The sequence below is a fragment of the Hemicordylus capensis genome, chromosome 4 (assembly GCF_027244095.1).
Source record: "Hemicordylus capensis ecotype Gifberg chromosome 4, rHemCap1.1.pri, whole genome shotgun sequence".
Lineage (NCBI taxonomy): Eukaryota > Metazoa > Chordata > Lepidosauria > Squamata > Cordylidae > Hemicordylus > Hemicordylus capensis.
The window spans coordinates 177,430,777-177,458,047 of NC_069660.1; the positions used below are offsets into that span (position 1 = coordinate 177,430,777).

Below are 27,271 nucleotides of genomic sequence, written 5' to 3' on the forward strand. Positions count from 1 at the left end.
TATTCTCCAGCCCCCTTATTTTCCACCAAGAGCCAAAACAGCAGCTAGAGGCTTGGATCCAGGCAAAGAGTCAAGCTGAGTAATTGATTTGGCCCTGGGGAAGCAGCTAGGAGGTGCCCCCCCACTATTTCCTTTGCAGGAAGAAAAGCCATGGAGGTGGCTCTCTGTAGAGCATGACACTCCCAGGAGAAAACAAAAAAGGCAACCTCCATATCGGCCTCCTCCCAGGGCCTTCCGGCCCTGCTGATCTTCCAAGGAAAGAACCAAAAGAAGCACCCTCTGTATTAGGCCCTCTCCCAGGGCCTTCCATCCCTGCTGAGACTCAGAGAAAAGGACCTAAAGAGGCAAACTCTGCATCGGGTCCCCATCCAGGACATCCCATCCCTGCTATGGGCAATCTCCCAAGTATGGACAATCCACACTTGGGGGAAAGAGCTCAAAGAGACAGGAGACAACCTCTATATCATGGAAGCTCTGCACCAGACCTCCACCCAGGGCAATCCATCCCTGCTGATACTTCAGGGAAAGACAATGAAGAGGCACTCTACAGAGCAGGCCCCCTCCAAAATGCAGGATCAGCAATGAGAATATACTTTTAGCCTCCAGGCCATTTTTCTGCAAGAGGAGAGAGACGGAAAGCCTGAATTGGAACACTTGTCACTGCAGATGCTAGATTTGATATGACTATGAAATAAGACAGCAATGCAGGAAACGCTGCATTTGAGCCTATCTTAGCTACACAGCTCAGTGACCAAATGCCTGTCCTTGACCATCTCTAAGAGCCCTTAAAGATGGTCAAGGACAAAGACATGTTTGCTCTTGATGCTCATCGTGCATGCACTGGGAAGAGTCATTAGAATCAACAGAAGGTGCCTTGTGAATGGGATACATTGGGCTTAGTACCTAGAAAAACACTTTAGCATAAGAGTGCTGTGTCCATGAATGCAGTAATCATGGGTGGAACTGGGGTGCGGCAGCCAGGGCAGGTGCCCTAGGCGCCACTGGGGGGAGGGCGCCATGCCAGGTCCTGCCACCCCCACCCCATTGCCCACCTGCCCAGCCCCAGGGCCCCTCAGCCACTTGCCATCCTGCTTGCCTTCTGCGAGGCCTAGGATCCTCCACGGGCTGGGCCTGCAAACTGCAGAGCAGCTCTTCTCTCCCCGCCTCTCAACTGATCGGCGGGTGGCCGGGGCTTACAGAGAGGCCTCTGAGTAGGCCTCCCTGAAGCCTGAACTTGGCAGGCCCCAAGGAAGCCAGGAAGAAGAAGGCAGGCAGAGTTCTCTGCAGCAGCAGACCCTCTGCCCAGAACATCCTCCAGCACAGCTTTTGCCAGGTACTGTGAATTCCTTTTTGTGGTTTACTCCCCGCCCCCCCCCCCATATATAGGGATCTGCTTGCCATACGGCTTTGATATGGGGGGTGGTGGTGGGAGACTGAGAAGTCTGAATATTTAATTTAAAACAGAGTGGAAACTTTGCTGGCTTTAAAAACAACAACTATCTAAAAAGCCCTATAAGTGGCTTGTTTCATGGAAGAAAATTACAAAAACTTCTGGAACAATATTATATTCATTCATTCATTCACTCATAAATGCACTTATGTTCAAGTTGTTTTGCAACCCAGAAGGTCTGAGTGAGAACTGTGAAGCATGTGTGTGCTTGTGTTTTGTTTTATTTTATTTTTCTTATGTGTGAACTGCTCCCCAATAACTTGCAGGGACTTCAGGGTAAATCTGGCCAACATGTGAATGCAGCACCTCCATTCCAGAGGAGATGTGTGTTAAAGGGCTTTAAAAGCCCCGTGTGAAAAACCTCCTGGAATCAAACTTTACTGAATTTGTTCAGAATTCTGAGAAAACAAACATAGGCTCACCCTGCATGGTTGAAAGTCTCCTTTGCTAATCTGCAGCAAGGGAGCCATTTTAATAATTAGTGTTTCTAGTGTGTTTTAGGCATTAAAAGTAGCACAAACATATAGTACTCAATGTATATCACTATATATTGTGAAGTGTGCGTGTGTGTATTCAGTGAAATGTATTTCCAGGCAGCATACTTATTTTGAAATATCAGACTTAAATCCTTGGGGGCCTGGGGTGTCTGGAGGCCCTGGACTTTGAGGGGCTGGGGCCCATTTTAAAATCTCATCTTGGCCCATTCCAACCTTGCTATGCCCATGGCGGTCACTACACATGGGTTTCTGCACAATACCTGCACAGAAGAAACTTCCATGTAGAAAATGTGTCTCTTGTAAATTGACCCTGAATTTTCCATCCATGACTGGGATATCTGAGAGTTACAGCATAGGCGTAACGATAGGGGGGCAGGGGGGGCACGTGCCCCGGGCGCCATCTTCCCTGGTCACGTGGGGGGCGCCGCCATGACCCCCGCCTATCCAAAAATAAAAATAAATTTTTATATATATATATATATATATATATATATATATATATATATATACACACACACACACACACACACACACACATATATATATATATATATATACACACACACACACAGAGTTCTCCGGCAGGGGAGCGCGTCGGCGCTCCCCCTGGAATGGTCCCCTCCACGCCCGCGGGCGGCCCCCCCATTGCTTTGCTGGCCACCAGCCTGCCTGCCTGGCTTGGTGGCGGGCGCCGCAGCGGGCGCCTTGCTTACTGCTGTGCTTACTGCTGTGCTTACTGCTGTGCTTGCCGGCGCTGCTGTGGCTGCTGGCTCGCTCTAGATCAGGCGCCAGCCAGAGAGGCCCTCTAGTGGCCCAGCCGCTGGGTCTCTACACACACGATGCACGCGTGACTCGGCCGGCGGCGTGCCGAGTCGCACTGAGCATGCATGCGTCGCGTCCATCCTCCCAGCTCCATTCGCCTGGCTGGCTGCATGTGGCGCGGTCGTGGACTCGCGCGGAGTCGCCGAGGCGAGGAGAGCGTCATTGCTGGGGCTGCCTGGGGGCTGCAGCAGGCGCAGGCAGGGCAGGACACGGAGGCACACACAACAAGAACGCCAGCCGCGCGGGGAACCGGACCAGACCTCGAGAGAGAGTCGCGCTTGTGCGCGTCATCATTAATTAAAGAAAAGAAGCCAGCGTGGTGGTCACAACAACAAGGTGTGTGTGTGTGTTTTTTCTCTTCTGGTCTCTGATGCTCTGAGTACATTTACTGTTGTGGATGGGGCATGGGGGTGATTGCTCTTCTTGGGATTTGTCTTGAGACTTGCCCAATTCTTAGCTGTACAGCTATGTGTTAGCTGTAATGTGCTCCAACTCCTCCCCCGCCACGTTTAAGGGCCAAAACGGCCCATGAAAATGCCCCCGCGGGCGCGGCTCTCGTCGCCAACCGCCCACCCGTCCACCCAGCTGCAAGACCTCCCCATACCAGATCTCTTCTTCCCGGCAGGGCCACGTCCTGCAATCGATTGTATTTTAGAGAAGGAGAGAGGAGCTTGCATGCAGAGCTCCTCACTCCCTAAAGAGCCTCTTCCCGTAATGGCGCTTAATGTTTAATGAGTGTAAAAACCGCCAACATTTTCCTGTGAATTTTTCATTGCATGTGCAGTTAACTATGATCTGTTCTCCAAGCCAGCAGACATTTAAATGGATATTGTAGAGCAGCTAGGACTTGAGTCATTTTCAAATAAGAATTCCTAATTCACCATTTATTATTTTATTTTTTTAAAAATGGTCTTATTCCCCATCTCTCCCCACCTCTCTCCCAGTGCCCTTTGGGTCTCTGAATCTGATGCTACAGAAATGATTCCACCATTTGGTTACTTCACCCCTATCTTTGTAACGGCTGCATTTCAATAATACATCAAAGGCAGCTTTCATTAATTGAATTTAAAGCTGGCAGCCACATATGTTCAAAAGTGCATACTTTAACTTCCTTAAGGAGCTGAAAATATTAGAAGGGCAGGAGAAAAAGAGAGAGAGGGAGGTGTGTGTGTTCCTTGAGGATTTGGAGTTGTTTTGGAAGGAAGTGCCTCTTTTCTCCTCCCCCCCTTCCTCGTAGCCTCCATGTGTGCTACTTCTCCTCATAACTCCTGCCTGCACTTACTGCTAATATTACATTCCAGAAGAAGAAGAAATAATAAAAGTGCTCAGTGAGAATTTTTATTATTTCTTCTTCTTCTGGAATGTAATATTTAAGGGATGGATGGAGAAAGAAAGAAAGAAAAGAAAGGAAAGGAAACAGGAATTGAAAAGAAAAGGAAAGAAAGAAAGAAAAAGTGATGGATGGATGGATGGAGAAAGAAAGAATTGTCCCACTTTACTAAGAAACATTCCAGGCCGTTTCAGATGAGTTTGTTTGTTTGTTTGTTTTAAATTATTCTTGTTGACTCTGACATTACAGATAATGTAGCCAAATTTTGTGTGGTGGCCAAGAGAATCAGACAGGCTCTAATAGCTAACCCAGTTGTTATACTTTAGGATGGATTCTTATTAATGTTTAAAGTTTTAACTTTGTACTGCTGGTCAGAGACCTAGAAAAAACTGAACTGGACATTTTAGTACACCCCCTAGAGTCAGTCTACATGACCATACCTGGTGTCAGCCTAGTGGACTAGGAACCTAGGAAGCTGCCATATACTGAGTCAGACCCTGGGTCCATCTAGCTCAGTGTTGCCTTACCCAGACTGGCAGCGGCTTCTCCACGGTTGCAGGCAGGAATCTCTCCCAGCCCTACCAGGAGACTCTGCCAGGAGCCTTCTACAGCAGCTGCTTGGTAGTATATTTGTGCTAGTTGGAACATGATGTATCTTTATGATTTCCAGTGATTTGCCGTCATTGTTAAAACCATGTATATTCTGTGAATGCAAGCTGAATATGGCAATGGCTACTTTTTTCTTTGTCATGGTGTTTATTTTGTGGTGCTGTTTTTTGAGTTTTGATTAGATGATAGACATTTCATTTTATAGGAAGTAGACCTTAATGAAAGTTAGTAAAAATGAATTGTTTCTTTCAAATAATAGTGGGTCATCTGTCTGAAGACAGGAATTTTTTACAGGTATTTCTCCTTCTGCACTGATAGCAAACATCTGTTCCCAGAGCTCTCAGTGTATCTTGAGAGAGGAGACTTTGCCCACTGTTCCTTACAAATTGAATATAATAAATATAGCCAAATTAATCTTTACAAACACTAGGTAAATGTTGATATGTCAACATAAAAACTTATTCCTCTCCCCCTTTAAAACTATCAATATATGGCCATAATAAAGTTAATATTCTGACACAGTAGAGCTTGACTAATGCGTTTTGGGGATAATGAGTGGACCAGTCTTTATCTCTCTTACTAAGGGCTTCCATTAAAGAGAATGTTAGGTGTAAACATAGAACATGTGTGTCATACAACTTATCAGAAAGAGGCTGAAACCTTTTCTGTTGTTTGAGATACAGGCCAACTTCACAGGGTTGCTGCTTGTGAGGAAGAACCTAAGTATTTAGTGCAGCACTCTGGGCTACTTGGAGGGAGAGTGGGATATAGAATGTAGAAATAAATAAATTGAAATGCAAAAAATAAATACTATTTTCTATCAAAAAACAATAATAGCACCTCTGCTGACTGGAACTGCAGGCACACAACCAACTACAAACCAGCGCTCTGAACCAGCCAACTGTAAGTAAAGCAATTGATGGGGTGGGGGGGGAGGAATTCAAAATCTTCTCTCTCTGGGCCCACTACAAACTTGCTACGCCCAGACTTCAATTCAGAGACAGTTGTGGGGTGTGCTGGCTCTCAAGAATTCAAGAATACTGGATGATGACCTGTTTAATATTGCATGACTTCATGTGCTGAGCTGCATTGATTGGGGGGGGGGGAGGAATTCAAAATCTTGTCTCTCTGGGCCCACTACAAACCTGCTACGCCCAGACTTCAATACAGAGACAATTGTGGGGTGTGCTGGCTCTCAAGAATACTGGATGATGTCCTGTTTAGTATTTCATGATTTCATGTGCTGAGCTGCATTAATGGGGGGGGGGGGGGGGAGGAATTCAAAATCTTGTCTCTCTGGGCCCACTACAAACTTGCTACGCCCAGACTTCAATACAGAGACAGTTGTGGGCTGTGCTGGCTCTCAAGAATTCAAGAATACTGGATGATGTCCTGTTTAATATTGCATGACTTCATGTGCTGAGCTGCATTGATGGGGGTGGGGGGGAGGAATTCAAAATCTTGTCTCTCTGGGCCCAATACAAACTTGCTACGCCCAGACTTCAATACAGAGACAGTTGTGGGGTGTGCTGGCTCTCAAGAATTCAAGAATACTGGATGATGTCCTGTTTAATATTGCATGACTTCATGTGCTGAGCTGCATTGATGGCGGGGGGGGGGGGGAGGAATTCAAAATCTTGTCTCTCTGGGCCCACTACAAACTTGCTATGCCCAGACTTCAATGCAGAGACAGTTGTGGGCTGTGCTGGCTCTCAAGAATTCAAGAATACTGGATGATGTCCTGTTTAATATTGCATGACTTCATGTGCTGAGCTGCATTGATGAGGGTGGGGGAGGAATTCAAAATCTTGTCTCTCTGGGCCCACTACAAACTTGCTACGCCCAGACTTCAATACAGAGACAGTTGTGGGGTGTGCTGGCTCTCAAGAATTCAAGAATACTGGATGATGTCCTGTTTAATATTGCATGACTTCATGTGCTGAGCTGCATTGATGGGGGGGGGGGGAGGAATTCAAAATCTTGTCTCTCTGGGCCCACTACAAACTTGCTACGCCCAGACTTCAATACAGAGACAGTTGTGGGCTGTGCTGGCTCTCAAGAATTCAAGAATACTGGATGATGTCCTGTTTAATATTGCATGACTTCATGTGCTGAGCTGCATTGATGGGGGGGGGGGAGGAATTCAAAATCTTGTCTCTCTGGGCCCACTACAAACTTGCTACGCCCAGACTTCAATACAGAGACAGTTGTGGGGTGTGCTGGCTCTCAAGAATTCCAGTATACTTGAAAGCATTATTGTGTAACCAGGGGTGTCAAATGCAGACATAGGTGTGTATAGGGCATAGGGCTCCTTGGAGGAAGAGTGGGATGTTGACATAATGAACGAATTCCCTTAGAGATTTGAACATCATCATGCCACCGAAGAAGGCAAGTGGAGCTGCAGGACGGAAGAGGCGGAGGCTGGAGGCAGAGGAAGCCCAGAGGTCGAGCAGGATCCTTGAGTCATTCTTTGCAAGGCCCGGGACAAGTAGCTCCACACCACCTCCCACAGAGTCGCCAGCACAAGTGGAGGAGGAAGTCCAGCCAGATGAAGGTGGATCAAGTACACATCCACCACAAGTGGAGGAGGGAGTCCAGCCAGATGAGGAGGCCGAGGCTGCCACAGAGAGTGTGGACGTGACAGGAGGGGAAGCCAGTGGTGATGTCGGGTCTACTGATGAGAGTGAGACTGAACCCAAGGAGGAGGAGGACACTATGTGCAGTGAACTGGATGCTGACCAAGAGCCTCTAACTGTTAGGCCGGAAGTGATTGAGCGGCATGACATCGGACTTCTGCAGTTTGACAAGGCAACTGGAAGACCGGTTATCCCTGACATGCTTAGAGAAGAAATGATAAGGCTGGGTGCTAAGTATTTCCAGAACTCTGAGGGGCCTTTCCTACCAACTAAAAACCGTGTGATGAACAAGACTTGGTTCAGGAAGAGATTGGGAGGTGGCTGTGGTGCGGATGTGGATCGCCCATGGATGCTCTATTCCCCTTCTAAGAGGTCGGCATTTTGCTTCTGCTGTCTTCTCTTTTCCCGATCAGAGCATCAGTCCACATTGGAGCAGGAAAGTGGATTCAAAAACTGGAAAAAACCTGAAAGGATTTCTGTTCATGAGAATGCCAAGAATCATCTGGAGTGCTTCGCACAGTGGATAGAAATGGAGAGAAATATAGCTGGAAACAGAGGACTCATTGATGCGGAACTTCGGTCACAGATTGAGAAGGAGAAGCAGAGGTGGCGCGAAATCTTGACAAGAATCCTTAACTGCATCAAATACCTTGCAACTCAGAACCTGCCTTTGCGAGGACATAGGGAGTCACTTCAGCTATATGACACCAATGTAGGAAATTTCCTTGGCTTAGTAAAACTAATGGCTACTTGTGACCCAGTCATGAAAGAACACCTGACCCATGTGGAAAGTCATCCTGGATCCACCTCTTATCTTTCACCGGCAGTCCAGAATGAATTCATCCATCTGATGGCATCCACTGTTCGCAAGAGTATTCTGGGAGGCATTCGCAAAGCAAAATACTATGGCCTCATGTTCGACTCGACTCCTGACCTGGCACACCGTGAGCAGATGTCACAAGTAGTTCAATATGTAGAAATTGATTATGAGAGTCATACAGTCCGTGTGAGAGAGTCCTTCCTTGGTTTTATCAAGCTAAGCCAGAAGGATGCTGAGAGCTTGACTAAAGACATTTTGGAAAAGTTAGAGAAGGACGGAATGGAGCTGCAAGATTGTCGGTCACAGTGCTATGACAATGCTGCTGTGATGGCTGGACACAGAAGTGGTGTTGCTCAACGGATACGTGAGCAAAACAAGCTGGCAGTGTTTGTGAATTGCGACAATCATTCACTCAACTTGGTGGGTGTACATGCAGCCAAAGAGGATGTGGAGATGGAGTCATTTTTTGGAACCATTGATTCCCTCTACGCTTTTTTTTCTCGCTCAACACAGCGCTGGCAAAGACTCAGAGACGCCGTGCCTGTATCTCTTAAGTCGGAGTCTGAAACCAGGTGGAGTTCAAGGACGGAAGCAGTGAAGCCAGTCAACAACCACCTGGAGAGGATACTTGAAGTTCTTCTGGACATGAGAGACGATGCAGATGAGACCGTTGAAAGCGGAAGTGATGCAAAGCACCTGCGCATCCACTTGTTGAGTTATGAATTTCTGACTCTACTGGGTTTTTGGAATAAGATCCTCGCTCGAATTGACAGTGTTCAAAAGAGGCTGCAGGATCCTAAAATGAACTTCCACAATGCTGAGCTGCATTTGAAAGTCCTCCAGGATTGTTTTCATGGTGAGAGAGAAGTGCTGGTCAGTGATAGGGATGTGCGGTTCGGTCCGGATCCGGACCGGTTCGTCCCGAACCGGTCCGGATCCGGCGGCTCGATCCCGGACCGAATCGGGCCCTTCCGGGACCGAGCCGGACCGAATTCGAGCCAGTTCGGTACCGAACCGGCTCGGGTTTCCCGAACCGGTTCGGGAATGAAATTGAGTCTCTGGAGTGTCTCTTTAAAGTTCCAAGTGTGTCCTCCATTTTGTGTCTCCTTCCCGAAACTTTTGCTCCTCCTTGCATCCATTTTGTGATGCTATTTCCAGGCATTGTATTGGCTGCGCTATTGATCCTTGATTGGCCAGAATGAGTCCTTTGGTCTGGTAGGCTGCTTGGCTGTTGCACTGTTGAGAGCTGGCACCCTGTTGGCCGTGGGGGGAGTGCAAAGGTGGGGGCTCCCAAAGGAGGGAATTTCAAACCTATATAAACCCAAGCCTCTTCTCTGGAAACTTCTCTTGGCTGCAGTTGTGGGATCATCTCTGAGACCTGCTTGCCCTTTGCTGGCTGCTCTGGTGTCTCTGTGAGTCCTGACTGTGTCCTGTGTCTCTCTGTGTGTGCTCTAATCCTTTGTCCACCTGCCCTTTGTGACTCTCTGTGTGTCTCCTCTCTCTGTCTGTCTCTTGTCTGTATACTGTGTGTTACTTCACTTTACTTTCTTCTTAATTTCCCCCAATTTTCCCTGTTCCTTGTCTGTCTGCTTTTCTCCCCCCCTCCCCCCCTTTCCCTTCTCATCCTTTGGGCCTACCCTCCCCCTCCCCCACTCCCACCCACTGCATCCTCATTGCTTTAAAACTTCTTCCATTAATTATTGCTCTTTGTCCTGCCTTGTTTTTGTCCAACTTTTTGATTTTCACATTGCATTGCATTGGTTTCATTTATATATTGCTTGCTGGTTTTGCTTAAATTGTACCATTTTGTTTGTTTCTGCTGACTGCTGCTGCCCTGCGAGTTGGTTCCCTGAATCCCTCCCCCCCACCCCCAGAGGATTCTGTTGTTGTTTCTTGTTGTCCCATATAATCAGTTTTGGTTCCCTGCTCCCAACTTGCTCCTCCAAGTCCAACCACACCCCACCCCAACCCCACCCCATCCAGCCTTCTCCCAAGTTTGCTGCTGCCAAACAGAGTCCAGTTTTCTTTGCTTGGTTCCACTTATTCATTTGCTATTATTAATTTGCAGCAATTGTGGTTTCATTGTCTCTGTTCACTTAGTGGCCCCCCTCAGAGTCTGTGTTTGGTTCCCCCTCCCCACACCCCCACCCCCAAGTTTTTTCTGCTGGTTATAGTCTTTCTTTTCATTTTTTTTTTAAACTTCTGGCTTGTGTCCTCTTGATATATATTGCTTTATATATTTTGCTACCCTCCTCCTCCTCCTCCCCCCCCGCCTGCCCCCCCCACCCTCCCTCCTCCCAGACCCTAGCCCAGGCCCAGCTCCTCCCCCAACCACCCCATCCAGCCTAATCGCTGCTGCTGCCCGAGTTGTTCCAGTTTCTCCTTTGCTGTTTGTTGTTGCCCCCTCCCCTTCCCCCCAACACCCCTCTGCCACACACTAGCCCCCAACCACACACACCCTCTCTGCTCCCCCCACCCCACCTCTTTTTCTCCTTGCCCCTGACTCTCTCCACTTACCCCAGGCCCCCTGCCACACACTAGCCCCCAACCACACACACCCTCTCTGCTCCCCCCACCCCACCTCTTTTTCTCCTTGCCCCTGACTCTCTCCACTTACCCCAGGCCCCCTGTCACACACTAGCCCCCAACCACACACACCCTCTCTGCTCCCCCACCCCACCTCTTTTTCTCCTTGCCCCTGACTCTCTCCACTTACCCCAGGCCCCCTGCCACACACTAGCCCCCAACCACACACACCCTCTCTGCTCCCCCCACCCCACCTCTTTTTCTCCTTGCCCCCGACTCTCTCCACTTACCCCAGGCCCCCTGCCACACACTAGCCCCCAACCACACGCACCCTCTCTGCTCCCCCCACCCCACCTCTTTTTCTCCTTGCCCCTGACTCTCTCCACTTACCCCAGGCCCCCTGCCACACACTAGCCCCCAACCACACACACCCTCTCTGCTCCCCCCACCCCACCTCTTTTTCTCCTTGCCCCTGACTCTCTCCACTTACCACAGGCCCCCTGCCACACACTAGCCCCCAACCACACACACCCTCTCTGCTCCCCCCACCCCACCTCTTTTTCTCCTTGCCCCTGACTCTCTCCACTTACCACAGGCCCCCTGCCACACACTAGCCCCCAACCACACACACCCTCTCTGCTCCCCCCACCTCTTTGGACCGCTGCTACTGCTGTGTCCTCCCCCCACACCTGAATCCCCCCTCCCTGCTGCGCTGCGCTTCTCCTCTCTCCTCTTTCTCTCTATCATCTCTCTTTCTCCTCTCTCTCTCTTTCTTTTCTCTCTCTCTCCTCTCTTTCTCTTTGTCCCTGCCCCCCCTCTCTTTTCTCTCTCTCTTAGTCTTTTCTCTCTCTGCTCCCCTTCACTTTCCACCTCCTCTCCCACAGCTGCAGCCGCACACAGTAGCCTACCCACCTGGCGGCTGCCATCGATTTTTTCTTTTCTTTTTATAGTTTTTGGTTGATTTTGTCTCTGCTTGGGGGTGAGTTGAGCGACACAAATAGTGTTGTCTCCTCACTTCTGCCCCTCCATCGTTGTTGAACTACCCCGGTTGCCTGTGTGCCTCGTGCGGCCGCCCTGCTGTGTCTCAGCCCAGGGTGGCTGGCTGGCGGCGGCGAATCCGTGACCAGCAGTGAGCGGCAGGAGAAGGACCGGAAGAAGAGGGGTTAGTGCGTGTGCGATTGTGCACCTTTTGTTGCCCCTTTCTCTCCCTAGCTGGCGGTTTTAAATAGGGACACCCCTATTCTGAAATGCATTTGGGTGTGGGGAGGAGGAAGGGAACCTTGGAGAGGAGATGTACTGTTGTAAAACTTGTGTCTTCATGCCCATGCCCAATAAAGAAATTGCTGCTGTGTGTTGCGTTGCATTGCATGCGTCTTGCAGGTGGTTTTTGAACAGGTGCCTTCCAGAGTGCTTCCTTGCCTCTGGGGCAGTCTGAGTGGGGTCCAGGGTTCTGATGCGATGCTGCCACTACATGCTGGGCCCATGCCATGCCAGAGTGCTTCCTTGCCTCTGGGGCAGTCTGAGTGGGGTCCTGGCTGGGCTCTGATGCTGCCACTACATGCTGGGCCCATGCCATGCCAGAGTGCTTCCTTGCCTCTGGGGCAGTCTGAGTGGGGTCCTGGCTGGGCTCTGATGCTGCCACTACATGCTGGGCCAATACACACGTATGATGATGATCATGATGTTCAATCCATGAGGCTGCCATCAAGTGTTTGCTGCTGCTTGCTTGCCATGGCATTGGGCAGGCAGAGTCACAGAGTGGGTGGGTTCAACCTCTGTGTTGGTGTGACTGGGTTCTGGTTTTGGTTGTGTGCAATTTAGAGTCACTAAATAGGCTGCATTGAGTTTGATGCTCCCCCCACAGGAGCATTACTTGAGAACCACCCCCCAGAACCCACACTTTGTGTTCAAGTTCACTAAATAAGGGTTTCCTCCTTTGATCTGCAGGTTCCCAAGCGTTGACTGCATCCCTCCCCCACCCCCGGTAGGTTCTGTGCCCTCCCCCCATCCACTCCCCCCCCAAAAAAAGTTAAAAACTTGCCACCCACACCACAACTACTCCACCCAACTGCCCGTGCCACCCTCCCACACCGGGGTTCCACCCTTTAACCCCCTATTTTTCTAAAAAAAACCCTCCCAGACCCATCTCCCCAATTGGCTTGGTGGTTGACTCCCAAAAGGACACCCTCCCCCTCACTTCGATTGGCTTCCCCCCCCCCATATCAAAAAGTCTTCCTTTCCCCCCAATTGGCTTCCTTTTTTGAAAACAAACTTCCCCCCCGCCGCCTCCAAATCAGCTGCCTTTTTTTTGGCCCCTAAGCCCCTCCAAATTATTTTTTTGACCCTGTCTGGCCTTCCTCCTAAAGTCTCCCTCCTTCTGACCTAGCAGCATGTCTGAGCGCCGTGTGGCGGGCAGGGCTCGCTCAAGGCTGGCAGGCAGAGGTGGGAGAGGCCAGGTGCGGGGTGCGCCTGCGGCACGGGGAGGGAGAGGACGCGGGGAGCCTGAGGACACCCCAGTTCTCCCCATTGGAGAATTCTTTGCTCCGGCCCCATCTTTGGTGCGCAGGATTCAGTTCCCCACGCCTGCTGCCGCCAATCGCGGCAGAGGCAGAGGCACCGTTAGGGCTGTGGCGGGTCCCTCCTCACCGGCGGCACCAGGTGCTGCTGAGCTACCGCCAGTTGTTGAGGTGGAGGAGACTGTGGAGTTGGAAGAGCAGGTAGAGGGCGGTGAGGACCGTGCGGCTGGCAGCGATGCAGCCAGGTTCTCCCTCCCTCTGGGGCCCCTTCCCCCTATCCTTTCGCCGCTCAGTGGGGCCCCCCCTCGTGAAGCCCGACACTCTGGTGGGGAGCGGTCTGGCGAGGTGGTGGAGGAGAGGCCTGCCTCTCCGATGCCAGTTCAGCCGGGCCCTTCCTCTGCTGTGGAGGGCGGAAGGGGCGGGTTGGGTGGCAGCAGTGGGCAGGCAGCGGCGGCTGCCCCCCCCCTAGGACTGCAGCCACCCTGCGAGAAACGGCCTAGGACGGCGCCCAGGGCGCAGGAGGCCAAGGGCAGTGGTGCATGGGTGCATTTTGAGGTCCCTCAAGATGACCCATTCCACGCCCGCTGTGTCCACTGCAGGATGCTTGTCAGCCGTGGAAGGGACCCTGCGCACCTGGGTACGACGCCTATGTGGAGACACCTAGAGCGTCACCACCCAGGTCTCAGGGGACAGGCTGGCAGCGCTAGTGCGCCTTGTGCATCTGCCACTAGGGCGGGCAGCGGCAGTGTGCCAGCCAGCAGGCAGGCTACACTGCCCGTCCAGCGGTGGACGCAGTCCTCGGGCAGCCAGCGTATTGTTCGCGTGGACCATCATCACCTCACCCGCCTCATAGGGGAGATGATTTCCACCGATGACCAGCCGTTTCAGGTGGTCGAGAACAACGGCTTCCGCCGGATTCTCCAATACCTGGCTCCCGAATATGTCATCCTCTCAAGGACCACGTTCAGCCGGAACGTGGTCCCCTCCCTGTACCGCCGGTGCAGGGAGCTCGTGTCGGCCAAGCTGCGTGCAGCTCCGGCCGGGACAAGCGTGCATTTCACGACTGACCTCTGGACCAGTGTCAGTGGGATGCACGCTTCTTTCCTGGCCCTCACTGCCCACTGGTGGGGACCGGAGAGTGAGGGGACCTCCGCGGGCGATGCTTCCGGGTCCGGCACGGCTCCCGCTGCACTACGGCACAGGTGGGCCGTCCTGCACGTGGAGACGATGGGCACGAGGCACACCGCGGAGGAGGTGGCGGCCGTACTCGACCGCCAGATAGAGGAGTGGATTGGCGGGTGTCCACACCTCTCCCGCGGCTTCATTGTCACCGACAATGGAGCCAACGTTACCGCCGCTGTCGAGACAGTCATGGACTGTGTGAACATACGGTGTATGGCACACACGCTCCATCTGACCGTCAGGGACGCCCTTGGCCTTAAGGAGCTGAAGGCGTCCCAGGAGAAGGGGGCCCGCCCCATCCCAGCTGCTGTTGCTGCCATGGCCACGCTTGTGGATAAGTCCCGCAAGCTGGCCGCCCACTTCCACCGCAGCGAGAAGTCCAGGAGACTGCTTCGCCAGAAGCAGGATGACCTTGGCCTTCCTCACCATCTCATCCCTACGGATGTGGAGACGCGGTGGAACTCCACCTTCCTCCTGTTCCAGCGCCTGTTGGAGCAGGAGAGAGCCCTTGTCGCCCTGGCGAGGGACGAGTCCTTGGATGTCTGCGACTTCTCGAACGCAGAGTGGAAGCAGATGTCCGAGGCGGTGTCGGCACTCGAGCCCTTCCAGCTTGCCACGAAGGGCTTGTGTGGCGACACCACTCCCTTGAGCCAGGCGCTGCCCACAGCTGTTGGTCTCGAGAAGCTGATGGGTGGACTCCATATCTCTCTGACCACGCCAGAGGGTCGTGCTCTGGCTGGGAGGCTGAGGTCTGGGGTTGACAAGCGGCTCGTTGATGTGCTGGGAGACAGGGAGGAGTATGTCCTCGCTTGTCTCTGTCACCCAGCCCTCAAGGGCAATGCCGTGAGTGCCGACGACTTGCCCAGGTGGAAGGGCATCCTGGTCGAGAAGGTTAGGGAGGAGGAGGCCGCTAGGGCCTGCAGAGACCAGGGTGTTGGTAGTGGTGCGGGGGCAGCCCTCGCGGCCCAACCCGCACCCAGCAGCAGCATGGGCGGCCAGCCGGCGTCAGCTTCCCCTTCCCCTCCCTCTTCCCAGTCCAGCAGCGCGGCATCCCAGGCGGCGCCATCGCAGCAGCCATTTGCTACCGACTCGAGATCCGCCCAGTGGTTTCAGCGGTTCTGCTATGGCGCCATGCCTGGTATGCGGGAGGCTCGACCTGCCAGGCCCCCCTCCAGTGCTGAGCAATGCGTTGCGCAGTACTTGGAGGAGCCTGTGGAGGGAGACGGCGTGGACTGCGCACAGTTCTGGGCGAGCCGCCGCCAAGTCTGGCCGGACCTGGCGGTGGTGGCTGTGCGCCTCCTCTCCTGCCCCCCAACCAGTGTCCAGAGCGAGCGGGTGTTTTCACGTGCCGGGGACGTGGTGACACCCTCTCGCTCCCGCTTGGACCCTGGTCTGGTGGAGCAGCTGGTCTTCCTTAAGGTGAACCTCCCCCTGTTGGGCTACCCCAAGCTGGAGTTTGAGCCGGGCGAGTGATTACCGTGGGTTGCCCCATGGTTGGTCACCTGCCTGGCTCGACCTCTGTGCTTATCCCTACCCTCCCCCCTTCCACCTCTAGCTGAGCTGACGTGACAGATGCTGAGCCGTGCCAGCCAGTCGCAGCGTGTAGTGTGCCCACACAGAGATGCAGTTGTAGTAGTAGTTGTAGTGCTGCGACTGGCCAGATGTTTACAATGCCCACGCCCACCTAAAAAGAAACCCAATGCTGACCAGCACAGGCCCTTTATCTATCCACCTGTCAGCATTTGGGGACCTGGCGTGGGCACGGCACACCCCCCCAAAGTAGCACAGCCCACGGAGTACTAGACTTAGCGGCAGTGGCGGGTATACGTTCTAAAATGCAGTGTAGATATGTAAATACTGTATGTAAATAAACATGTAAATAATTTTTTCTTTAAAAACCCCATGTCAAAATCAAGCCTCAAAATTATGCAAAAGAAAGAAAAAAAGGTGACAGAGGGAGAACAAAATGATGAATGCCAAATGAATTGATTTTATTGAAAATGTTACCAGAAATCATGTGTGGGGGGCTTGGTTTACATGGAGAAAATGATTGGGTGATTTTTTCAAATGAAACGAATGAATTATTATCATCTTATGTTCATCTTGATTGTGGTCACTGTTGATGTTGGCTGATGGCAAAAAACCCAAAACCATCAGAATAGCAATGAACTGGCTGCCAACACAACATATTGATTGATAACTGTGCAGGGGGGGAATTGGGTCTGTGTGTGTGTGTGTGTGTGGTGCAGGCGCAGTCTGTCTCTTCCTGTTGTGTGTCTGTCTGTCTGTCTGTGTGAATGGATGCCTAGCACTGTCTCTGTGTGTGGATGCTTTCTGTGTGTAGTGTGGTGTGTGTCTGTCTACATGTTTTTTTTCCTCCCCCCCATGCCTCCCTCCATCCTTCCCCTCTCATCCTCTCCCCTTCCTCTTCACCACCTTCCATCCTCCCTCCCTTCCAGCCCACCACCGCCTCACCTGCCCCCAACCCCGGTCTGGCAGATGATGAGAGTCTGGTCTCTCCCACCGAAGCACACACGTGAGCACGTGTGTGCACAAATATGTGGCTGACCAACTCTGAGCCGGACCCTCCCCCCTTCAATCCCCTCTACATCCCTCTACCCCTCCCCTTTCCTCCCCCCTGCCTCCCTGCCTCCCTCCCTGCCTCCCTCCCCCCTCCTAGCTAGCAGCGCACACATACACACACAAAACACCTGTGGTGGCAAACACCACCAGCACACATGCACTCACACTGGTGCCACCACCTCTGCCTTGGGCCTCTGTGTCCTTGAGCAGATATGTGGTGGTGGACCAGAGAAGCATTTCTTTCCAGCAAGGCAAAAGGCATGCACTCACTGCACACACACACGAAGAGGTGAAAAGACGAGAAGAGGCAACTTCTAGAACCAGCAGCAGCAGGTGAGTGTCGTGTAATTGTGTTGCTTCCCAAGGCCACTGCCCATGCTCAATGCTCAGTCTGCTGAAACTAAAGAACTAGCTACAATCACCCTTCCTCACACGCAGCTCAGCTCAGCTCAGCTCAGCTGCACAGCACACTGACTAACTAGACACTACAGCTGGTGGTAGAAAAATCAGAAGTCTAGATTCTAGAAGATGTCCTGGTGGATTTTAAACTTTCAAATCTGTGCTAGGATTGCCTCGCCTCCTCCTCCTCCTCCTCCTCCTGCCTGTAATTGTGCCCTCTCCCCTTGCAGTTGCGCCGTCGTGATGGGTTGGTGATGTGCGTGCGCCGTCTACTTGTTAGCTCTCTCCTCCTCATGTTGGCTGGGCTTGCCAGACACTGGCTGGCAGCAGCTGTTGGCTGTGTGCTAGGCTCAGGCTGTGGCACGCGTGACTGGACTGGGAATGTTATTGTAGCGGCAACACTGGTTGTGGTGGTAGCAGTAGTAGCTGTTGCTGTTGCTGGGCTGGTGGCTGCTGGCCTGTGCTGGCTCTGCGCACTTGGTCTGGTCTGGTAATTTGGATGCAGATGTAGGGTGTGTGTGCATCATCCATGGGGAGCAGCAGAGCAGAGCAGAGCAGGTTGGCTGGCTTCTGTCTGTCGGGCCTAGTCAGTGGCAGGCACTGAGTGAGGCGGTGGTTTCTTTGGGCGTCACATCACCCATCATGCAGAGCGGCAGGTCTGCTGCTCTGCTGCTCCGCCTCCTGCTTCTTCTCTGTGTGTGCTGCTCTTGTGCTTAGTGTGCTGCTCCGCTGCTGCTGCTGTGCTGGCAGGCAGCACAGCAGTGGCCTTTTTGTTAGATCAGAGAGTGGGTGTTGTCTCTCTGAGTGTCCTCCTCTTACTTGCTTGGATAGGAGTGGTGGTAGTAGGTAGGCATTAAGATGGACTGACTAGGTGTTACGTGTTAGGGCGCCCAGAGAGAGGGGCCAAAAAGATGGGGTGGCAATTGTTGGGTTGCTCCTAGTATTATTGGTGAATTTTTGAAGAAAAATTTTTTTCCATTGGCTAGAATGGGGGTTTGGGGCTGCCCCAGACCCGCCTCTGTGGGGTGGCAGCACCGCCAAAGTGGGTCCGGGGCCATGGCAAAAATGCCCTCAGTCCCTCCCAGCAATCCCCGTAGAAATAGGAGTGATGGTTCTGTTGTTTTTCTGAGGTGTTCTGAGTGAGTGTGGATTCTGTGATAGCAAATGAGAGTGGATTCATGGTGTCTCATTGGAAATCTCATTAGCTATCATAGAATCTACACTCGGAACACCTCATAAAAACAACAGAACCATCACTCCTATCTCTACGGGGATTGCAGGGAGGGACTGAGGGCATTTTTGCCATGGCCCCGGACCCACTTTGGGGGTGCTGCCACCCCACAGAGGCGGGTCTGGGGCAGCCCCAAACCCCCATTCTAGCCAATGGAAAAAAATTTTCTTCAAAAATTCACCAATAATACTAGGAGCAACCAATTACCTTGGGATTTTTGGGGTGGAGGACACCCATGGGTGGCTACCACCCACCCCAGCTTTTTTGCCCCTAAGGGCTCCACATTGTGAGTTATGGGCAAGAATTAATTTTTTTAAAAAAAAATTGTAAAAAATCAGAGGAAGGTCCAATCGACTTGAAATTTGGGTGGCAGGTAGAACACAATGTCCCCTTCAAAACCAGCCACTTTTTGTGATCCGAACCAGTTCGGTTCGGATCCGAACCGGTTCGAAACCGAACCGGACCGGGGGGGTGGTCCGGCAAAACCAAAACCGAACCTCCCTGGTCCGGTCCAGACCCGGTTCGGACCCGAACCGAACCGGGAGAACCGGTTTTATGCACATCCCTAGTCAGTGAGGCACTCGACGTAGGACATCGTCTCTGTGAAGAATGGGATGTTGACTTTGAAAGACGTCCGAGACGGAAAAAACGAATGCCTGGTGAGAAATCAAGAGACGCTGGGCTAACAGCTAGGGAGGAGATGGAAAGAGTCATGAAGGGAGCACTCGACCGTCTTAACAGAGAACTGGGCGAGAGGTTCACTCGCCTGCATGACACTGATGCCAAGTTTGGGTTCCTTCTCGATAGCGAGGGACTGTGCTACAGTGCTGACACAGAGAACCTAAAGAACAACTGTGAAAATTTCTGCACAATGTACAGCACTGATGTTGATGTGGCGCTATATGACGAGCTTTTGGTCTGCAGAATGTTGCTAGCAGCACGGACTGACATGAGAGTAGCAAGACCGGAACAGCTTCTCGAATTTATAGTTCAGTATGGATATGACGCCACCTTCCCCAACTTGCGCATTGCTGTACAGATCATTCTGACCATTGCAATTTCCGTTGCCAGCTGTGAAAGATCATTCAGCAAGTTAAAGCTGATACTTTCCTGTCTCAGAACTTCCATGGGTCAAGACAGACTCTGTGATCTTGCTCTGCTGAGCATAGAGAGAGAGGAAACAGAAAAAACTAACTGATAGCATCATAGACGAATTCGCATCTATGAAAGCAAGGAGGGCCAAGTTATGATTTTTGGACATTTGCTGGATTTTTGGACATTTGCTGGATTTTTGGACATTTATTGCATTTTTTGGTTATTTATTGCATTTTTGGTTATTTATTGCATTTTTGGTTATTTATCGCATTTTGAAATTTTTGGTAATTTTTGAAATTTTTAAAATTTTTAAAATAAAAGTTTTCTTAAACATGTGTGTCAGTCAGATGTATGCTGGGGGGGCGGGGGGGCGCAATTTCAGTGCTTGCCCTGGGCGCCGTTTTCCCTAGTTACGCCTCTGAGTTACAGTCAATAATAAAAGAACAGCACGCTGCTGCATGTTATGCTATCAAAGAAAATTATTATAAAATGATGTATAGATGGTATCTGATACCAAAAAAAAACTGGCATTAATGTATAAAAATGTTTCAAACAAATGTTGGAAGTGTGGACATTTTGAAGGCACATTTTTTCATATGTGGTGGACCTGTGGGAAGGCTAAAGCCTATTGGGATATGATATATAATGAATTAAAGAAAATATTTAAAATGACATTTCCTAAGAAGCCAGAATCCTTCCTGCTGGGAATAACACAAGGTGCAATTTCTACAACCAATTTAACATTTTTTATGTATGCCTCCACGGCGGCTAGAATTATATATGCACAGAAATGGAAGTCTAGTGAACTGCCTTCAAAAGAAGACTGGCTGATAAAAATTTTGGAATATGCGGAGATGGCAAAACTTACAGCACTATTGAGAGATCAAAACTTGGAATGTTTTAAAGAAGATTGGAAACCATTTTTGTTGTATCTAAAGAATTACTTTCCTACTATGGACTTGACAGCAGGGTTTGAAATTTAGTATAAATCGCTGGTTGGTTAGATTAATTATGTTTGTAAGGGTTTGAACTTATGTTCTGATTTATTATCATAGCAAGGGTAAACTTTATAGTTGTTGATTCACGAAGAAATGTGAGCGGGAAGTCCTCCCTTTTTGTGTGTATTTTTAATGAATGATAATATTGTTATTCTTAAAATCAATAAAAATTGAATTTGGAAAAAAAGAAGAAGAAGGAAAAAAAGAACAGCACGCTGCTTGTGACAGGAAGGGGCAAATTACAATGATTTCTTAGTCTGGCAGGGGCTGGTTTTGGCCCTGGCAGAACTTGGCTGTCTGCTCCTGTTGCAAATGCCTCTGTCTAGTGTGGCAAACTAATGTATCCTCCTCCCTCCTGGTGCCAAAGTAAGCACTAGTGTGGTGAATGCACATATACCCCATCATGAGCCAACAATCATCACAAGACAAAGGCTGGCAGGAATCATTCACTGGTTTATAGACTCCCCCCTCCACCTTCTTCTTCCCCTATTTTGCTAGTGGCTATTTGGGCAGGTGATCCTCTAGGACAAAGTCATGTTTTTAAAAAAGCATGAGATGAGACAGAGAAAATAACACTTGGAATCCTCACATAACTCCTGACTGTTGTTCTACAGGTAAGTCTTTTACAGAGATGGCTCATGTTTTCAGGTTTTGATCAACAACCATGTCTAGATGGTACAGTGTTCCTTTTAACAGGGATTTCCAGAAATTGTTTACTACAAGTCCCATCATTCCTGTTTGGACAGGGGCGCAATTTCACTGCTTGCCCTAGGCGATATTTTCCCTAGATACGCCTCTGAAGACAGAAAGACAGACAGAAAGAAAAGCAGAAAGCTAAAGTCTTTACGACGAACAATGGTCATTTCTTTAAATACATCAGATGCAGGAAACCAGCCAGGAAGTTGGTTGGACTTGGATAACAAAAGAATGAGAGAGTTATTGCAGGAGGAAAGAGAAGCTGGATTTCTTATTTGCACCAACCTTCACTGTGAAAGAAGTTGGACAGATACACCCACTCGTGAACCACTCTCTTTCAAAAAGGGAGTCTGAAGAATTGAGTAAAAATGAGGTAATGAGGTTTTAGGGCTGACTAAAATCCAAGAAGTCCCTGGATCAGGATGGCATATACCCTATGGTTCTTCAAGAACACAAATGTAAAATTGCTGATCTCCTGACAAAAATATGCAGTTTTTCACTAATGCAATTCAACCCCTGTAGTTGGGCCAAGAGGCCATTTTAAAGTGGTGGCTCTCATATATAACAGGAGAAGAGAGCAATTGTTCTTCTCCTGCCCCAACACAGTGTTTCTTCTGTGACTTTTGCTGATGTCTATCGTGCTTCTTTTTAAATTATGAATCTTTTGGGGACAGGAAACCCTCTTATAATAATTATATGATAATACAATAATAATATATTAAACCCTCTTATAATAATTAAATAAATTATTTCTTTTTCTGTATAAACTGCTTTGAATTTGTTGTTGCTGAGAAGTAGTATATAAATATTAATAGCTGCCATAACTTTGCTCTGTCTCTCCCACCCCTACAGTTAAGACCTTCCAATATCCTCTTTCTTGCCACTTCTCCGAGAGTGCATGCACTGCCAGTGCAGTTTTTAACCCCTGTGCTGGGTGTCCACCTCCAGTCCTCTCCTCACCTGGTCTGGGCACAGTGACAGAGCCAGCCAAATGGTAGCCTTTGTCCCGCCCTGCCTGGTGTCCCCACCAGTGGCACCCTGTGTGTGTGACATCATGCACATGCGGGTGTGCCTGGGCTCCAGAGAGCCCCGAGTGAGCTTTCCCCATCTCATTTCCAGGCAGTGTTTGCTGCTTGACAGCATTTATTTCCCTTCCTCTCACTCCCTGGAGGAAGAGGAAGGGAAATAAATGCATGCATGCGGAGAGCTTGTACAGGCTCCCTTGTGCGTGGAAATCAGCGAGGGAGAGCAAGCATTGCCTGGAAATGAGATCAGGAGGACTGGAGTGGGACCTCTGGCAATCGGGTCACACCCCCTTTGCGCATGACATCATGCGCAACAGGGGCTTCAAACCGGGCCCTGTTTGGCCTGAACTCAAGCCGAACTAAGCCCGGTTCATCTCAAACTGGCTCGGAAAATACTGGTAAAGGGAAATTTGGTAAGGATTCCTTTAAAATCCCTTTAAACTAATTGGGGTGGGAGGGAAGAAAGGATTTACCTTGAATTTTCCACCACCTGTGGCAATGGTCATGGGGTGGTCAGGGGTGGCAGAGGCTCCCTTCACCCCTGCTAGAATGGGCAGGCTCATTTTGGGCCTGGTTTGGGCCTCTGCACGTGCATGGAAGTTTAAAAAATAGCATCTGCACATGCACAGAAGCCACCACATACACACAGAGGCTCAAACTGGGCCTGAACTGGACATGCATGCTCCGGTGGGGTGGAGCCCCCGCCACCACTCCTGACCACTGCAGGTGGTGGTGTAAAAATTCAAGGTAAAGATGTTCTTTCCTCCTGACCCAACTCTTTTAGTATAGGTCCCCTGCCACCCACCTTTGCCTGTTCTGGTAAAGGGGAATTTTGACCAGTCCCCCCTTTAGCAGTATGGCCTCAAACCCCTCTGAACCAGGCTTGAATTTGAGCCGAACCATTCGCAGTTCAGGTGTGCAAAAAATCAGACTCGAACCAAAACAGGTTTTCTGGTTTTGTGCATATCCCTATAGGGTTGTAGAGGAGACAGGGGGCCCACCTCATGCTTCTGACTGGCACGTTCACCTGTGCTCAGGTAATGAAGAGACTGTGGAGAGAGTACTTGTGTGTGTGCATGCATGGATCCTGCAGATTCACTACTACTACAACTACTACTACCAACAACAACAACTCAAATGTAATTTTCTGTCTTTAAAAAAAAAATCCTGGTGTTCTTGCACAACAATAATTGTACACTAGATCAATGGGAAGCTCCAGAGACTGTAATGGAGCACTAGCTCCACATTGTGCGATCTCACTGAGAATTAGGGATGGGAGGTTGGAAGCTGGGAGATTTATTGAGGCTGCTGCCCAGAGCACCATCGGAAAATGATTTAAAAAAAAAAAAAAAATTCTCCAGGCAATAGTACGTAAGAATGGACAGTGCTTCCATTTTCCATTCTTACTATTGCCTGGATAATTTTTTTAAAATAATTTTCCAATGGTGCTTGTGCAGCAACTACAGTACACTGCCACATCACTACCTCACTGAAAAGCATATCTCATGGGAGAGCAGGGCACCACGCATGTCCCCTTCTCAGACACCACAGAACTGTTGTTACTACTTTTTCCCTTTATGAAAGGAAATGTTGCTGGGTTAGTCTGATGTATTGCTCTTCTTGCACAAGAACACTGTGTGTATGTGTAGAAGAACCAGCTGGAAGGGCTTCCCAACCCCTCTAAGACCCCCCACCCCAACTCTGCTTTTTCTGTGTACTGTGTAAGGCCAGCTGTCCTTCCCCTGTTGGAAAAGAGTTGAGAAACCACAGGAAAGGCGGGTTGCTTTTCCTGATCCTTGCTGGGCAAGTCCATGAGCAGAGTTAAGCTGTTCTGGCAGTTTTTGAGTGAGTTATTATCGTCAAGCAAAGCAGAGAGAGAGAGAGAGAGAGAGAGAGAGAGAGAGAGCAAAATTCTTGCATTAATAATCCAGTAGGAGTTTTTATTCATTCTGCACTCATTCATTGCATTCATTCTCATTCTGTTAATGCAGTTCCTTAACCTGTCTTGCCACACCAAGGTGAGGTTATTGCTGTGTCCCTGTGTGAGGAAAGGAATCTTTTTGGTTTGCCTCTGGGCTGCACCTTGAGATGTTTAGGCTAAAACTTCTGGCTCAAATTTATTTAAGAATAGGATCTTATCTTGCACCAAACATTGGAGTTGCTGAGGCTTCCAGTTCTTGATACAGCTGCATTTTTTTAAATGCCTGAAACATGATCTTTGTGATAAGATCAAGAAAATGTCTGGACTACTGGGGAGAAAAACTGTATGCTAATCTTCAGGGCTGCTTTGGAAAACTTGCAGCACTTTTGTTCAGCAGTGTGGATCCCTTCTTAAGCATCTGAGGCATCCCCGCCCCCTTGGAACTCCCCTCCCCACCAGGTTTGTACAGAGGTGCTCTAACCCCCGGACCTTGGTGCCCCGGTCCGTGGCCAACAAGGTCCGGGAAGTGCTCCAAATGTCAGGGAGGCCTCCTAGAGCCACCCCACAACTGCCTGTGGCAAACCTACGTGGTTGTTTTTTAAAAAAAAAATCAAAGCCGCCGCCAGGTGAGGGGTAGTTGTGGGGGGTGGGGGTTGGTCAAGCAGCCAACCTTCTCCTTTCCCTCCCGTGGCAGCGCCAGCAGCGGGGCGAGCAACCGCTGGGTACATCCTCTCAGCCCAGTGGCTGTAGTGAACTGCGAGGCACACCTGTGCAGTTCAGAGGAAGATCATCACAGGCCTGTGATTTGTGACAATCTTCCACAGGCTTGCGACGATCTTCCTCTGAATTGCACAAGCTTTGATTTAAAACAAACAAACAGAACATGTATGTGCGCTGCAGGAGGCCCACAAAAGTAGGTTTTGGGGACCTCGTGGCGGGGTGGGGTGGGGCCTCAGCAAAGGCTGGTTCGGGTGCCAAAATCACCTAGGTGCACCCCTGGGCCTTTTAACCCATCTCGCTGATAAAAATCTGAAGCAAAGGTAAATTGAAAGTAAATGTGCTTGTTAAAAATGTTTGCATAAATCCAAACTGCTCTGCCACCCTCATTTCATTCATAACAATGGAATGAAGGGCAAACTGGGGGCTGAGAGGGACAGAAACCTTTGTAGACTAGTGCACTCTTCATCAGATGCAAGATATGTTGTAATGAAATGAAGTGACATCAGTTGGGGACAATATTTGGGGAAAGATCTTCTGTCTTCAGCTCAATAGTCCATAGGATGGACTATTACGGGGTAGTTTAACAACTTGTGTGGTGTAGGGGATAGACTTGAGTTCAAGTTTCTATAAGCTTGTAGTGGCTGGCTATCTCTCAGCCTGACTTCACAGGGTTGTTGCAATAAAACAAAATTGTCATCAAATGATGAAATGTGATGTTTGCTGCTGTGATGAACCTCAGACCTCCATCGTCTTGAAGCAAGAGCATCACTCCACAAAAGTCTAACAGACCCCTGCTTCACCAATTCCCTAATCTTATCTGACATCAGAGATTAGGACACTTCTCATCTCACCACCTGGAGGGGAGGTAATTAGGATACTCTTTAAAGCTAGAGGGCAAAGGCCTGGCCAGTGTTCACCATTTTCCATCTGCTAATGGGTGTTCCAGAAGAGAAGAACATAAGAACAGCCCTGCTGGATCAGGCCCAAAGCCTATCTAGTCCAGCATCCTGTTTCACACAGTAGCCCACCAGATGCCTCTGGGGAGCCCACAGGCAAGAAATGATGGCATGCCCTCTCTCTGTTGATCCCCTGCAGCTGGTATTCAGAGGCATCGTACCTCTGAGGCTGGAGGTGGCCACCAGACTAGTAGCCATTGATAGACCTGTCCTCCATGAATTTGTCTAAGCCCCTTTTAAAGCCATCCAAGCTAATAAGAACATGTAGAGATTAACGCTCTCTCAGCCAAGGACCTGCCTATTGCTAGACTAAGGTAAAACTCAGTGCTAATTAGTTAGTTAAGGTTTTTGTATTTTCTTTTTAATTCCTGTGTGCCTTTCTTTACTTCAAGTTTCCCCTATTTTCCCCAGTTCCTTATCCTGTGCGCAACCCTTGTTCCTGAATGAAGTTGCTATACTTAGAAGTGGCGTCAGTCTGATTTAACAGGTTCTGGAAAGTTACTTGCAAAACTCTTCCCCATGTGCCTCATAAGGTCATTCGCCAATGCTGAGCTGTTTGCAGAATAATGTATAGTTGCCTAGAACTGGGTTGTGTGGACTCCAACTGTACAGTGCATGTAAGTCCCAAGCCAGACAGTTCTAGGTTGCTGAAGCCGTGTTTAATCCTGGTCAGTGGTCTTCAGCTGGTGGCAGCCTACCTCGAAGGAGTAGTGTGCTCCGAGATTGGGATCAGAGCAATCTCTCTACTGAGGAATTTCCTAGATCCCAGGAAAGCATAGAGTAATCCCCGTTTCATCACAGTTGCTAGGGATGTAATGTATGTATTTGTTTATTTTGGCCCAAGGCCAGCATAATTGCTAGGGATGTGTGAACTGGCTTGACCTTGAGCTGGTTCGCCATCAAACTGGTCTGGTTTGGCTTGAGGTCCGGCAGAACCACCACCCCACCGGTCGGCTTGGGGCTGGTTCAGGGGTTCTGACATAGAAAAAAAAATTAAACACTCTCCACCTCTGGGTGGTGGTGCAGCGACCACAGGAGGATTCCTCCTCCCCGCACTGGTCTCCCCCGGTCTCAGATGGCCCAGTTCCATGCCTCTCTGCTGGTGGTGGCCGTTTTGGAGGCCACCGCGCATGCACACTGCACTGGCCATCTGCATGACCAGAGCGGTTGGAAAGGTACAAAGCACGTTTGATATTTTAAGGGAAGATTTCCTCATTGTCAGCGATCTTAAAAACAAGGCTTGGATAAAATTTGAGAAG

The 27,271-nt window shown here is 49.9% G+C and overlaps 1 protein-coding gene across 1 annotated transcript; it reads left to right on the plus strand.

Moving 5' to 3' along the window:
* Positions 1-1,236: 1,236 nt before the first annotated feature.
* LOC128323192 (52 kDa repressor of the inhibitor of the protein kinase-like) lies at positions 1,237-19,799 on the plus strand. The gene is made up of 4 exons (XM_053245912.1): positions 1,237-1,333; positions 5,546-5,611; positions 7,066-9,020; positions 19,171-19,799. Exons 3-4 carry the CDS (start codon positions 7,082-7,084, stop codon positions 19,797-19,799), a joined length of 2,568 nt encoding a protein of 855 aa, XP_053101887.1. The 5' UTR covers positions 1,237-1,333; positions 5,546-5,611; positions 7,066-7,081.
* The last annotated feature ends 7,472 nt before the right edge of the window (positions 19,800-27,271 follow it).